General features: G+C 44.4%; 1 protein-coding gene across 9 annotated transcripts in view; it reads right to left on the reverse strand.

Annotated features, from left to right (window-relative positions):
- Window positions 1-14,764, reverse strand: part of fbrsl1 (fibrosin-like 1) — a 268,866-nt gene that overhangs the window by 182,691 nt on the left and 71,411 nt on the right. For all 9 annotated transcript variants that reach the window (XM_076730320.1, XM_076730319.1, XM_076730324.1 and 6 more), the window contains exon 2: window positions 12,235-12,459. In XM_076730320.1, the coding sequence (XP_076586435.1) occupies window positions 12,235-12,459 (225 nt within the window). The remainder of the gene's footprint in view (window positions 1-12,234; window positions 12,460-14,764) is intronic.

Genomic DNA, 14,764 nt, shown 5'->3' on the forward strand with positions numbered 1-14,764 from the left:
GAAAGTTGTAAGTCAATGACAAGAGCCACAACAGACTCCTCTTTAAGAGCTCAGATAGATAGTAATGCTAACGTTAGCAGCTATGGCAATGAGCGAGCGTCAATGAACAGTCGAAGTTATCCTTATTATACTTGAATTAACAAAACTGCAAAGTTGATTGTAAATGAGTCGCATTTGTCATCCGTCACTGTGACAGTATCTGGACTTTAAAGATGAAATAATGTGTGAATAAGCCATGCCATTTCAATCAGCGAGAGAGCAATAACAGAGAGCCTGGTTGTATTTTAGGTTCTTGCCAGCTTTCAAATTATAAACAGGTCTGGTTCAGTTCCAAGTAGTACATTTATGAGTGTTTTTGGGTCCCGGCGTGAATTTATGGACAATGAAACCTCTACTGTGCACATAAAATAATAAGATAACACAAGTCCTGGGCTATCTTACACAAACTGTATTTTCTGAATATCCAAATTTTGAGCCTGATAATAAATAGATTAGATTAGATCAACTGTGCTGCCCTACTAAGTGAACCTGTGACTCGAAACTGAACATACTGCACGCTTCACACCCATATGTACTGAGAGTTCCACCCCTTGGGCCATCTCCTCCCCTCAGGGCCTTGGGACAAACCCTGACCCTCTTCTCTGCAAGGGGTCAACCACGAGAACCATACCCCCTTCTGGATCCAGCTCCTCAGGGACAGCTAGGGGGCGTGTCAACTCCCAGTCTGCCACTTCAACCCCCCCCCCCCCCGCCGCCGCCGCGGGGTGTACATGCTCTAATGTGCAAAAGCAATCATTCTTACCTGCCCCTACACCCCCACCTCCCCTCTCTTTGTTTTGCAAATGGCCTCTCCCACATCATTTTACATACACACTCCAACCACTGAGCTCTGGGGACAGTCCAGGAAGTAATTGTGGCTTTTGTGCTTGTAGCACCCCCCTCCCGCCCCAAAAGGAGCCGCACCCCCTTGTCAGCTGTCATCATATAACTGCCTGCAGACCCAGGGGCCTAATGACAGGATCTATAGTACATGAAAACACAATTATAGCCCTTGGTTCAATTGCTACTGTGTGAATGGCCTTTAAAAGAGGAAAAAGGAACCAAACACATGCTGCCCGCTCAAAGGCATATAAGTCTGAACAATGTCCCCTAAATCACTACCCATTAAAATGTACAGAGCCTCATTCTGAGGCTGAAATTTTTAATTGCACCCTGTTTAAGCAACTCCCCCTGCATGATATGCTTATTACAGCACACGCTTGGCGCAAAGAGATTTTTGACTGATATGGATACATCTGACCTTGTGTGGCGGCGCGACTTGCTTTTTTTAATGAGCTATGAGCGACGGCGCTGGCACATGCAACCCACATGAGGTGTTCCAGCGGCATTTCATTATCTCTGACGATGTTGTTTTCATGGCAATATTTTGCAGCCACATTAAGCATGCATTACAAGGCGCTGCAGGAAACATGTTGATGGAACCTGCATAAGATCCACCGCCTGGGCTCAATATTGCAAACCCTGACATACTTTACATTAAGCAGTCAAAATGGCAGAAGAGGAGAGGAAAGGCCTCCCACCATCTTTTTCAAATGGGAACAGTGACCCCCAATGGATGATGCGATGCAATCGCAAAGGGTTAACGCAGCATCATCCACCACCGCCTCATGCAAATGGCTGCAATGTCTCTCTAATGCAGCAGGGGTCAGTGTTGTATCATGGCAAAACTCAAGAGTGAGAAAGAAAAGGAAAGCTGTGGCTGCAAAGATCACATCTGTCTCAGTGACACGACTAATCCCATTTAATCCGTCTCAGTTAATGTCCAGCTTTGCTAGTTGCCAACCCCCCCAGGCACAGGGCTATGACAACAGGAGCAGGGGCCTCAACAGATCCCATTAATGTAGTGACCCTAATGGACTAAAGTGACAAAGATGACACTTAGTGTCTTAAACATACAGATGCCACCAAGCAGGCAAGCACTTACACGGACACACACAAAAATCTACACACACAAAGAAGCTCATGTGCTTAAACATACAGATGTACATGTGAGTATACACACGCGAAACCATAAACCTCACCGAAGAACACACACAGACACGACATGGAAATGAGATGCACACACGTTGAAACACACATGCAAAAACACATTCTTCAAGCCAAGCAACAATTAAACTGAATCTAATTAAACAGGTGCTAATTGAAGCATTAATTAACTAAACCAAATTGATACAGCTTTGACAAGGGGAGAATGAGGCATTTGTAAATAACTGTGGAGAACAATACAAGTGGAGCGTAGCAGCCTAGTGCAGGAACACATCAGGGTACTGCCTGGCCCCTCTATTGTCTTTCCTCCTCTCAGGCCTGTCAAAACACACAGGCCTCCAAACAAAGGACCTCTCACAACTACAGGAGGCTTCTCTTCTCAGTAAAGGCTCTGGGCTGCCACCCACTTCCATTCTACCTAACAAACACCAGATCCCTTCATCCTTAAAGCCTCCCATGTAGCCTCCCACAGCACAGTGCACCAAACGGCTGTCAGCCTCTGGACACAGAGCCAGTCAGGAAACCTGACCCTGACAGTGATGAGGTACAGTCCTGCTTCTAGGGTTGAACTGATACATGATTTCAAAGGCCAATACATGATCTTGTACTGAGGTTAGAATTTTGCTCTGATATTCAGGATTGCACATCAAGTGTTCCTCTTGAAGCCAAAAAGGTACAAGAATTCAGTGTGTTGCCAGATTTTTTGATAATAGTTAAAACAGCCGAAACACTAACAGCACATTCATCTCTCACAGATCACATATGTGACTCACTGTGTCTAACTAAAGCTTGAATAAAAGGCAAGCACAGATTGTTTTTGATTTGTTTCCATTTTAGTAAATGTCCCACTGCAACAGTGATTCAACACACTTCATGACAGCTTTCAGATTTGCAGACACCTACTGCCCTTTTGATGTTTCCAGGGATGATTTCTCTGGTACACAGGAAGTAGTCAAGGAAAAAAACGCCACCTATAGAACCTTTGTATATACAAGGAAACATGATGTCATATTAATGATCACACTGCACAAAAGACAAGCAGCCTTTTCAAAAACACCACAGCAACTGAGATCAAGAGCAAACACACGCAGATCTCACATTTCAAAATGTCACATGAGAGGATGAAAATCTTATTGCACTTTAATGCAAAGACATATCAAGCACTATTTCTCAGGAAAAAAAATCTGATATCGGCCACTATCTACCAGCGTCTTCTTCATATCGGTCTGAAGTGACATGAAAGGCAGCACAATCTGAGGATCTGGGCTGAGCGACCTCATTTCTAACACTTTGTTCTCTGTTCCCCTGAACTGTGGTGCTCAGTGTCTGTTAAAGGTTCCTCTGGTTCAAAGCCACAGTGTGCTTCCTATGACACGTCAAGTCAGAAGAAGATTCTGAAAGGACTTTTATCGTTAAAAGCCATTTTGACACACTCAGTTACGGTTTTATGACCTTCTGTGCGTGATAGTCTTTCTTTTTACATCTATTTAAGACCTCTGTGATTGGCCTGTTTGTTAAAGGCATTTCCCAATAAATCTGACTTCACATGACTTGCAGCTCATGACTTGTGCTTACACAAAGCTCTTGCAGGCTCCAGAGATTTCCTGCGACACACATTTCTGAACTGCTCCCTAAACATTACTGTAATATAAACCACAATGATACTGTAAATCATAAAGCACGAGGTGTAATAAAGTGTCTCTCCCTGCTGTCTGCTCTAGTTAAACATCTACCAGGGGCAATACATCTGTTGCTATAGCTACAGATTCTCCAGCAGGTGCAAAACTGGAATATGATGTAGCCTGGGAGGTCCCACTTTAATAAATTACATAAAAAAAGAAAGTAATCACAACTAGCCAGCTACCAGGCACAGAGAAATAATAATGCCCTAACAAATTTATTATGGCTAACATTTGCCTCCTGAGTCCGAAACCTAATGACTGCACTGAACAAAAGTCTGCACCCAAATGCAAGTCCAAAATTAAAAATTGCTCTAAAATAACGCTCTTACCTCTTACAGCAATATCAGATAGGCCGACTGAGTATATCCAGGAGGAGTCTCTCCTTACCTAGTCCAATCCCAGCATGCAATAGCCCCACCTCCAACAGAGCATGACTTTAGATCCCTGCTAATTTAATGTTCCCAGAGCTAATTGTCCCCAGAGTCGTTGCTCTGAAGCAGCCCTGTTGTATCTCAATGACTACGGCTTGTTAAAAGTGATGGGACGTGTGTGTGTGTGTGTGTGTGTGTGTGTGTGTGTGGACCTGCAGTACACCAACCAGGCCAAACACCTTACATGGCCTGACATTAATCACTGTGCACTGTCCCATGCAATATTCACCTGGCTAAGCGCAGGGGTTGTCTGGGTTCGGCCGGTCTTTGTCATTCTCTTCCCTTTATTTCCACTTCTATTTCGGTCTCTCTCTGCTTGTCTAAGCTGCGGCTGTGGTCGTGAGTGAAGAGGAGGAGAGGGCTAAATATTTCTGGAGGTAATCTATTGTTGTTCCCATTGAATTTTGAGATTGCTGCTGTTGATCACTGCCTCATTTACAGTGTAAACAGCGTGCTTTTAATGCATCAATCTGTCCATCTGCGGAGCCTGAATCCCTTTTGACAGAGCAGTCATAAGTTAACAAGGAATACCTGCCACCTCTGAGTTTACCGGCTCACCAGATCCCACCCTCTGGGCCCAGTTCAGATTGGGACCTTGTTCCAACTCCAAACAGTCCCCTGGGACTGGAGCAGGGGACGTGAAATCCTTCTATGCCCTCCCCTACTTCCATTGCAACACCAGTGGGACTGTTCCCTCATCCTTTCCCAGCCTTCCTCTGGCGTGCCAGGCAAAGTCAACAGGACCAGCCCCAGTGGAAACCCATGGGGACAAGTTTGGCTCCTCACACTAAATTCACTGTGGTCAGGCCGTCTGCTGAGCAAAAATAGACAGCATTTAGGAAACTTAAAAACACTCACAGAGAAAGGTGCACACTCCCAGACCCTTATTCATAGAGGAAAATCATCTCAGGGAAGGGTAGATACACGTCTACTGACCTTTTCACCAAAAATCTGGTATGTGCCAGTTTCACCCTCATCATTTCATCAGCAAACATACATTTTTCAGTTCTTTTTCTATTATCTACTGGAAGTTTATGTCACTTGGATTTTGGATTTCAAAAATTCTCTTTTCAAAAGATACTCTTCGAATGCAAACACGACTGCACTTGTGTTCGACAATTGGAGCAAACACTTCATGCAAAAAGCCTTGTTTGTAAGCCAGAAATGAATAGAGCTGTATTATTATTATTTCAACATTTATTATAGTGATATATTAGCTCAGCACTAAACATTCTCTGTCTGATCTCTGTTCTAATTAGCCAGCTTTACAGTCCTCTGCTGGGAGAATATTTCTTATTTATGTCATTTTCCTGCTACCATTGTATATGCTGTGCTGGAGACTCATCAAATGCTCCTGTTATTCCTCGGTTGCCATTGAAGTTAATGAAGACATAAATAACTCATTTCAAACATTCCTAATTTGTAGTTTTTCTGTATATTTAAAGCAAGTCCATCTAAAATAAGACGTCTTTGATTTAAAAAAAGTGGCCTTTTACTTGAGTCATGATTAGCCCTGGCTTGTTAAAACCACATGAGAAAAATAATGTGGTCTTGATAAGGTTAGTGGTTCAAGTCTCTGGGACGGCTGAGTAGTACTTTTGGAGGGTAAGTAATTGTCTTCATTACATAAACCACTGCTGTTGCGGTGCCCTGCAGCAAGGCTAAAGTGGTCTAATGGACATATATGAGTGTGTGCCGGAAAAAAGGACCTTTTCCTCAATTAAAAAAAACATGATAATATTGAAATTATGAAGCACAGAGAAATGAACAAGTCTAGCTTGAAAGCCTACTCGAGCTGCAGTCAATGTTTATGCAGCCCACTTTGCCTTCCTGTGCATTTTCCAGTGCTTCATGTATTATGCTACGCAATCACGAAGGGTTTCAAGTCAAGAAAGGCCTTTTTGAAACAGAAAACGCACTCTGCTTAAAAGGCAGCGATCATATTTCATCTACTATCTGGAATTTCTACTGTCAGCAGTCAATTTATCAGTGTGTGTGTGTGTGCGTGTGTGTGTCATATCTATTTTCCTTTTCAATAATCAGGTGCCTAATTTTTTGAATGAAACTATTTGTACTGTCATTCATCTCTCTCCCTCTCTCGCACAGGTATGTGTGTTCATCTGCTGACTCGTCTTTGATGTGCTGAGGACAATTACCTGCCGTGTGATCATGCATACATGTTCAACTTACAAGCAGCTAATTAATTGATCTGTCAAGGTCTATTACAAGTCATGTTCCTCCACTCATCTGTCTTTTCTCCTCTGCCTGCACTCTCACACGCAGCGCGCCTGCAGACGCCGCTGCAGCGTACCTCATCATCCGCTCATCTAATAACGCTCTTTGTTAAATTGCAGCGTTAACCTGGTAACGGGAGTAAAGGCCTACCACTTACAAGCTTTCCAACTCCATAATTACATCAAGGAATTCACATTTTAGGGCTGATCTCATTACAAGTGCAACATCAGATGGTGTTTCAGTTCCTCCATCAACCACAACATCATAAGTAGATAATCAGAAAGTGAGCAAAAGGTTTGAGTCTCAGGATTTGAAAAAAGCCACATGCAACTTTGCGTTGTGGCGGTACTGATGATGTTTTAATATACCCTGCGCAATCTGACTTCTGCTGCAACAACAAGAAATAGGACATTTTTGACTTAAGGTAAGTCAGCAATACTAAACCGCAGCTCAGCGACGAGCCCAGAATGACTCAGGTGGAGAGGATTCACCTTGATCTCCAGTTTAAATGAGCTGGAAGCAGGGTTAGCCAGGAGAGAGATTGTCTGCCGGGCGTCTCCTGAGCCGAGCTGCGACCGCTCAGCGTCGCTGCTCCCCAGATAACAGCCAGCCTACCGTTATCAGTCATCCTGATCGCCCGCCTGTTACTACTGCCCCATTGCCGATGGGCAGTGGTGCTCTTGTGTCTATCGCAGCTCTTAGGCTGCCCCTGAACCATGTTCAGTGCACTGTTAATGCCCTGGCTAATCTGATCTGTCTCCAGCTGGCTTACTGCTCATAAACACACGCAGATATGAAGAAGGGGAAGTAATCCTGAAGCAGCTACAGTATGACAGGGGCATGCAGGAGCCTGGCTTCATGTCCACAGGCCGGCCTGATAGTGAGGGGGTCCCCTGAGGGGGAGGAGGGCTGGAGCACAGTGTCCAGAGACATTTTCCTATATGACATTGTTAGTAGGGAGTGTGCAGCACAGGGTAAAGCACTGCACTAATGGACAGGGATGGTGATGTGATGTGCATGTGTAGCTATCAGCGTGTTGTTTGAGCAAGTCAGCATTATGTGTTATTCATGATCCCCATTTGAAGCATATTGAAGGTCAGAGCCTTGTTGTGGTTGCTGGGTATCTTCCAGCAGGGAATGACTGATAAAAACAACCACGCAGGTCAGACTGCTGTATTGGTTTATGAACATTGGCCTTGATAGAAATAATAATGAGCTACAAGGTTAATGGCGTGATGTATTTACTTGAGTAAGGGAGCTAACTTACTGTGTTTTTGGTGGAATTTACTTGTAGCTTCATCCAACAAGGAGGTGAGGTGACAAAAATTGATCCTTTAAGGGTTTACTCATGCATTTAAAAGAATTTCAACAGTATGATTGTCAGTGCTGTTTCTTAATCAACCTTTCCAGAAATAAAAATCAACTGAACCTGTGTAACATTTGCTTCACTTTGGCACATAGTTTTGGTACAATCTCCTGGGCCCGGTTCAAACAACAGAAGTACTGGCATTCAAAACCATCTCCAAACACCATGTGGTCCCTAGACCTTGGTGTGCACACAAACACACACACACACACACACACACACACACACACACACACACACACACACACACACACGATGCTCGATCACACCTGAAGTCCTGTTGAGTCCTCTAATTAGATCAAGTGCTGCACCCCTGTGACAAACTCTGCTCTGACACCACCTCACCTGTCCTCCAGTGAGCTTCTGGCACCCCGGGGTGCCCCGAGGAGACAACACATCACCTCGCCTGTGGATCATAGTGTGCGACATACACTAGGAATGCCTCCTCTGGCTGGAGACACAGCAAAATGGAAAGAAATACGGACGGGGAAAACTAAGCAGGACACATGAGACACATGAGCTGCTCATTTTGGAGGAGAGCATCCTAAAAGAATCCACACAGTACATATTAGTGTATTCTATCAATTGGATCAGTCATACTGTGTAAACATCTGCTTCAAAGCCCAGATGGCTGCTCTGTGCTGCCCTTTTCTCACAGTTACGACAAAACTCTTTATTTATGTGTGCATCCATCTGCTTCGTGTTTGTAGGATAAAAGGATCTTCACTACGTCCTCATTGATGCAAGTAGGAGCAAATGTGTACATGGTATTCTTAAGTTAACTTGCCAGCAAAGAGAACTGTGAATACTAAACAACCACATGACTGCGATAGAATCCGTGGGCGTTGTTGCCAAGGACGTTTTCTGTGGCAGATAAAATCCACAAAGGGCTGCTCATCGAAGCCCCATCCTTCTGGAAGCGGATGCGTTTTATATGCATGGGATCCCATCTATCAGAGACACTTAGCGCATGAAAATATCACAGCGGTTGAGGACAAAGTAAGAATAGATAACTCGATTTATTGCTCTCTCCTTTGCTTTTCGACTGCGTGCATTTGCTCTTACATCGTCACTCCAGAGCCACAAAAACAAAATGAAGCGTTGATGTTAAACTTTCGCTGCTGCTGTGATCACTGCAAACCATGCAGGGAAACAGAGCTGCAATTCCTTGATATGTTCAGGACGGAACAACCGAGGCTCATAAACACACCAAAAGTGGTAAACAGCAGTGAGTGAGACTGCACTCAAAAACAGTGAATCCATCAACACCTCCGTCCCACAGCACAAGAACCGGAGGAATGTGCCTGCATTTGTAAGGATAAACAGGAATGAAGGCAATCGCTCCCACAAAATGTTTTCATGGGGCAGGTTGGCCCGCAGGCACGGCAACATGTTGGTTTGGTGGTGCTGTAATGTAAGTTTTGTTACCACACATGAACAAATTCCTATTTGGCAACAAGTTATAAATAATATGGTGGAAGCAGTTGGGTGTGGGATAAAAAGCAGTGGGAGTGGGCATGTGTGGTGGTAAGAAACAGGCCTGCTCAAACACAAACTCAACTTAGAACTAAAGCAGCAAGGATCCATTCAGCTCTCTATATGTTTATGGAAAGGTGCAGATCGACTGTTTCATATTTCATAGAGTTACCCAGAATTTAACTATGCAACACGATCATGCCACCAGTCTCATCTGCACTGTGATTACGACTGAAAATGGGTGTTTCCCACAACATGTGAACACAGCATAATGGTTAGTTCGCAAAACAGTAATAATGCAGCTGGGAACTTGGAGTTTTCGTTGTGTATCAAAGGCTTTAATTCTCAGCTCGCAGGGCAGGTTAAGAGATATTTTAGCTGCTTGATCTCAGACGAGACAGTCAAACATTGCTTCAGCCAGATACTGAGATTAAAGCAAGCAACTGGTACAAGAAAAAAGGGGAAAGGATTGGAAAGTTTAGAATTGAAGGAAGGGCAACAGGGACCCTCCCGGCAAAGGTAACCGGCAGTACTTTATGAAATCAGTCCAGCTGGAAAGGGAGACATCGCCAATTATCTACGGATCACAGGAATGAGGTATTTTTTTTTTAGACTTGAGAAAATACATGGGGTCATTGTGTCTTAACCACTCCAGTAAGCCATAGACAAACTCTCCCTGTAAGCTGCTGCAAGGTGCTGAAGAGACATTCATGGCAACAGCTCACTGACACATAAGCCTCTGCTGATAAACACCACATCACTGTGGTTTGAGCGTCGAGTGTCACATCAGTGAGAAAATAAACATTTTGCTCGGCTTTCCTCAAAATATACTCAGATTTGTGGTTTGGCTGAGGGCAGTAAATTCACTACAAACTGACAGTAGGTGCATTATTGATGTACCTCCAGGACATTCTTTCAAATTGCACCAAGGATGCACAAATGACAAATAAAAAGACGTAAGATGTAGCTATGCGCTCATTCAATATGCAGTAATATCACTTGGGAAGCGCAGGAGACACAGGATCAAGTGTTTCAAATTAAAAATACAGCTTTTTTTTTTTTTGAATTGCTTATTATTCATTCCAGGGACAAACAAATATCTCACTGCTGATGGGTAGAAACATTAAAAAATAAGAAAAAAATAATGAAAATGAAAAAAGCTTTAGATCTCCTGTGGCTCAGAGCTGCTTTCATGATCTCTCATATTAATCTCCTTGGGAGCATGAGTAGTAACTCTTCAGATGCAGTTACTGTAAAACATGAAATCCAGCTTCGGTCTTCACAGGACAGCAGCAGTTTGTTGATATTGCGGAGTTATTATCTGGACTGGAATGTAGATCGGGTTCAGTAATTGCGGCCAATTGCACTTGCGCTCTGGATAAGAGCATCAGCTAAATACATATTTCTAACTGTCTCTTAGCAAACTAAATATCACAGCCAAACTCATTTTCAGCCATGTTAACTTCCTCAGGAAATCTTATCTAAGAGAGATATTTTTGTCTGTGGAGGAGGCCTCCGGGCTACATAGCCTCATTATTTAGTTTGGCTTCCTGACTACATTTCCCCTCTTATCCTCAACAGCACTATGGTGGATCTTGGCCTCGGACAGGAGCATAAAAACATCCGCCCATTTAAACAAACTGTTAACACGTAGATGGGCTATCTCACTGGGACAGACTCGGAGTCTGTGGGCTCAGCAGTGCGCTTTGAGCCGGGGATATTGGCAGTTCTCTATCTGCATAAACAAACAGAAAACCACTTCTGCAGTCATGAAGGAAAACAAGAAAAGGATGGCAGGGTAAACCCACCTGAGGGCAGCAGGGCTCATCGCGGCTCATGTATACAAGTCACATATATCGCCCTTCACTGGGGTCCAAACGCTGTTTGACTGACGCGGTACAATTCTTCCCCTATGCACTGTTTGAACTGCTTCTCTCTTTTCTTTCACCAAGCGAACAACATAAAACACCATGATCTCAAACAAGGACAAAACTTCCATCGTGCACCTACAGTACAGTCCGTGCATCAGTGTCCCCACCTCTGTATAAACTGCTCAGATGTCCTGCAGTGTCACCGCTGTGCCAAACATCCTGCAGTATTCCATTCAAAACTGCTTTTGCTTAAAAAAAGCAAACAAGCTGCACTCACCTTCAAGCAAATATATTTGCAAATAGACTCATGTATGTGGTATCAAAAGTGATAAGTGGTAGTCCATCGTGGCACCACAGTTTTCACTCGCAACACTTAGTAGGGAAAAGTTCCTCGCCGACAATCCAAAAAAGCAAGCATAAAATCAGCAAAGGAGCATGTTAAACATCATTACCAATGCAGAAGCCAAAATGCAACAGATAAGTCCCTCAATGACTGGCACCTACTGAAATACAGGAAGATAAAACCATCAAAAAGTCACAGCAGTGGGAGAAAGGAAGTTAGTGCCAAAGTCACCACCAACCACAATGTGACAAACATCATTACTGACTACAAAAGCCTGGACTTAAAGGGCAACAATGAAATCAGGCAAATGTTCCAGAACAGTGTTAGACACAACATTTTCAAAACGAGTGGGACAATAAAAAGTCAGATTCAGACCGCTCGAACTGGGCTAAAACTCCTCATGACAGCCTTCAGCAGATGGTGCTCACAAAAGAAGCGATAGAAGAAGATGATTTTATCCAGTGCTGAACGGAGAGATGTGATTTGATGATGCACTGATAGAAAGGACCGAAGTGATGACAAGCTCAGCAATGTGGGACAAAGTCCCTGCCAACACCAGAATAAGCAAGGTCACATCTGACATGCTGGAAAGGGAACTACCTGTTAGACGGATGGAAAGTATGTGTCTGTCCTGATTTTTAGGGACAGCAAAGAAGTGGAACTAGATGCTACCTGAGCAGCTGATTGGCTCCTCTGCCTTTATGGCCAAGACAGCGCAGCAGACACGCCCTACATTTGCATAATTCTTAAAAAAAACTAAAGCCGTGGCGGCGGACGCACTGACCATTTTGTTCTTCTTGGAGTACGTCTTCTTCAGCAGCCTCTCGTTCATCCTCTCCTGCTCCCGCTGGGCGTGATGGAGGAAGCCATTCTCCAGGGGATCCACCGCGGGCTGGACGTTCTCCTCTTCCTCCACCGCCTCCTCGTCTTCCCTCTTCTGCCGCTTCGCCACCTTTTTCTCCTTCCAGCGCTCCTTCTTCTCCTGTGTCTTCACGACTCCGGACTTCTTCTGTGGGGAGAAGAAGAGTGTTAGAAATGGAAAAAATGAGAACGTGTGCCTGAGGGAAAGATGAGAAACATCCACATGATATGAGCAGTTTGGGTGGCCCATGGGGACACAAATAAAACCCTGCTATAGTCGATTGAGGCAGTTTTAGAAAATGCCATATAGTCTGTTTCACACAGCCATGACATGCATCCTTCTTTGATATTTTTACTTTGCATACGTACTCGAACACATAACACTCAATGCCACACAGACATGGGAGATTGTGTCTCAAGGACTGCCTTAAAATCCTTGAAGCAATTGTACACGAAGTGATGACAAGCACATGAAAAGGCACACTTCAAGCTGCCTTTGAACGAGAACAAGGCAGACAGATATCTAGATGGATCGACAGAGCGGTGGGAGACGGATGTGGAAAAGAATGGCGGGAGGGTGTGCCGCAGCTGGCGAACAGTCCAGCGCGCAGCCACTTTCACTGGTGGCTTATACAGAGCAAGCAAACACTCGAGCAGAGAGCGGCGACGCTCACTCTCTCTCTCTAAAGTCATCTTTAATCCTGTCAACAGCAGAACAATGCCTTACTGGAGCCTATAATCACTTTATGGCTCAGATATAATGAGCTTATGATATGAAGTGCTGCTTTAACACACACTGGAGAAAATACAGTTGCTCTACACTTACACTATGACCAAGCAATTTCCCCCTTTAACTAATCGTTCCTTTCATGCTTCCGTTACGGCCTGTATGGAATTGGTGTTTGTTTATTGGAATTCAAACACCATTTGTTGCTGCCTTGGATCTTAACTCAATGGCTTTTCGTTGCCCCCTCCCCAAGCTCACCTCCCGACCAGTATTTCACACACAGACCAAAATGACCTCAGGTTACTAATACTAGTGACCGCTGTTTGCTTCATTCCAGCTGCTGTGAGGGCACAAAATACTAATAATTAATGATTTCAAGCACCAGGAGAACATGTCTGCATGTGCAAGCGTCCATAATTCCCTGTGCTATGGCACATCACATGGCCTTAGGCAGCATTCATGTCATATTGGAGTTACCATAATTACCAATGTTACATAAATGCCAGTCTACATCCACGTTGTAATAATGATTCAATATCTTCAATAATTAACGATTCAACAACTGAACACTGATGCCTAACGTCAGCCAGAGTGTCACTGAATGTAATTGAACCCTCACCTTAAACTCTATAAATATTCAAATTACACTCCTGGGCATCCATGGAGTATTGCTAGCAAACTTTATGTCAGTTTTAAGGTTTTAGGCCCACTACAAATGATCAGCAGCAGAGTGACTTTGTGCTGGGGTTGTTTTTCTATCAAGACAATTAAGACACCAAATCTAGCAGAACCTGCACAACCCAGACATGACACAAGCGATCTGTGTCTGGCTTCAGAACACCACTACACCACATTAAAATCCTGCCAAAAGGAAAACTATAGCGTGGCTGAACGTTAGTCACTTTGGGACTTTTCATGCGCCGTAGTGTTCAATATAACTGACTGGCACCGTCTTGATGTGAAAGCCTGAAAGTCGTAAAAATCTTCCCCAGTGCTACCTTCCATCCATCCTCCCATCTCACATGACATGACATGAACACAGCATTAGTCATAGAGCCGAGCTCAGACTGAGCTGTAGATGCACTGGCAGTGTGGGCAAAGTTAAGGACGTGGCAAACGTAATACGGTGAGCAGGCACATCTGTCTGACGCACATCTGCCAGTGTGTGGAAAACACTGCTAGCAGCCTGCCAGCCTGCCTGCTTGTGTGTCTAGTGATTGAATTGTATCCTCCTCCTGGGCTTCTGCTACCTCTTACTTCCAGATCTCATCAGGCCCGAGTGGAGCGGTGACTCGCCGCTGCTTGGTAAAGCCTGTCGGTGGAGATCGCTGTGTGTCTGAACAGCACAGGACGACCGCCGCCGCTTGAAGCAGCGTGGAGTTCAAGGCCGAGGGCTGCAAGCTCACGTTTCAACATCTGTTCACAGCCAGCAGCGCCCAGGCCGACTGCAGTCAGCTCAGTGCTCCATATGAATAATCAAATTATTGGCTCCAAGGGTGGGAGGTTAGCAGATGGCTCGAGCATTAGCCCCATAACTGCTAATGAATGACACCTTCCGTGACAAAAGGTGTTCGTGTGTTAGGCTCTGCAAGAAACTGCCTATGGAAAGGAGGAAGGCTTCACGACAAAAAGAAAAGTCCAGGGAAAACTGAACGAAAAGTTCATTAGACACGGCAATGATCCTAAAAACACCCACACAAACACCCCTGTTTTTGTTCAGTCCAGG

This window comes from Chaetodon auriga, chromosome 5 (assembly GCF_051107435.1).
Source record: "Chaetodon auriga isolate fChaAug3 chromosome 5, fChaAug3.hap1, whole genome shotgun sequence".
Lineage (NCBI taxonomy): Eukaryota > Metazoa > Chordata > Actinopteri > Chaetodontiformes > Chaetodontidae > Chaetodon > Chaetodon auriga.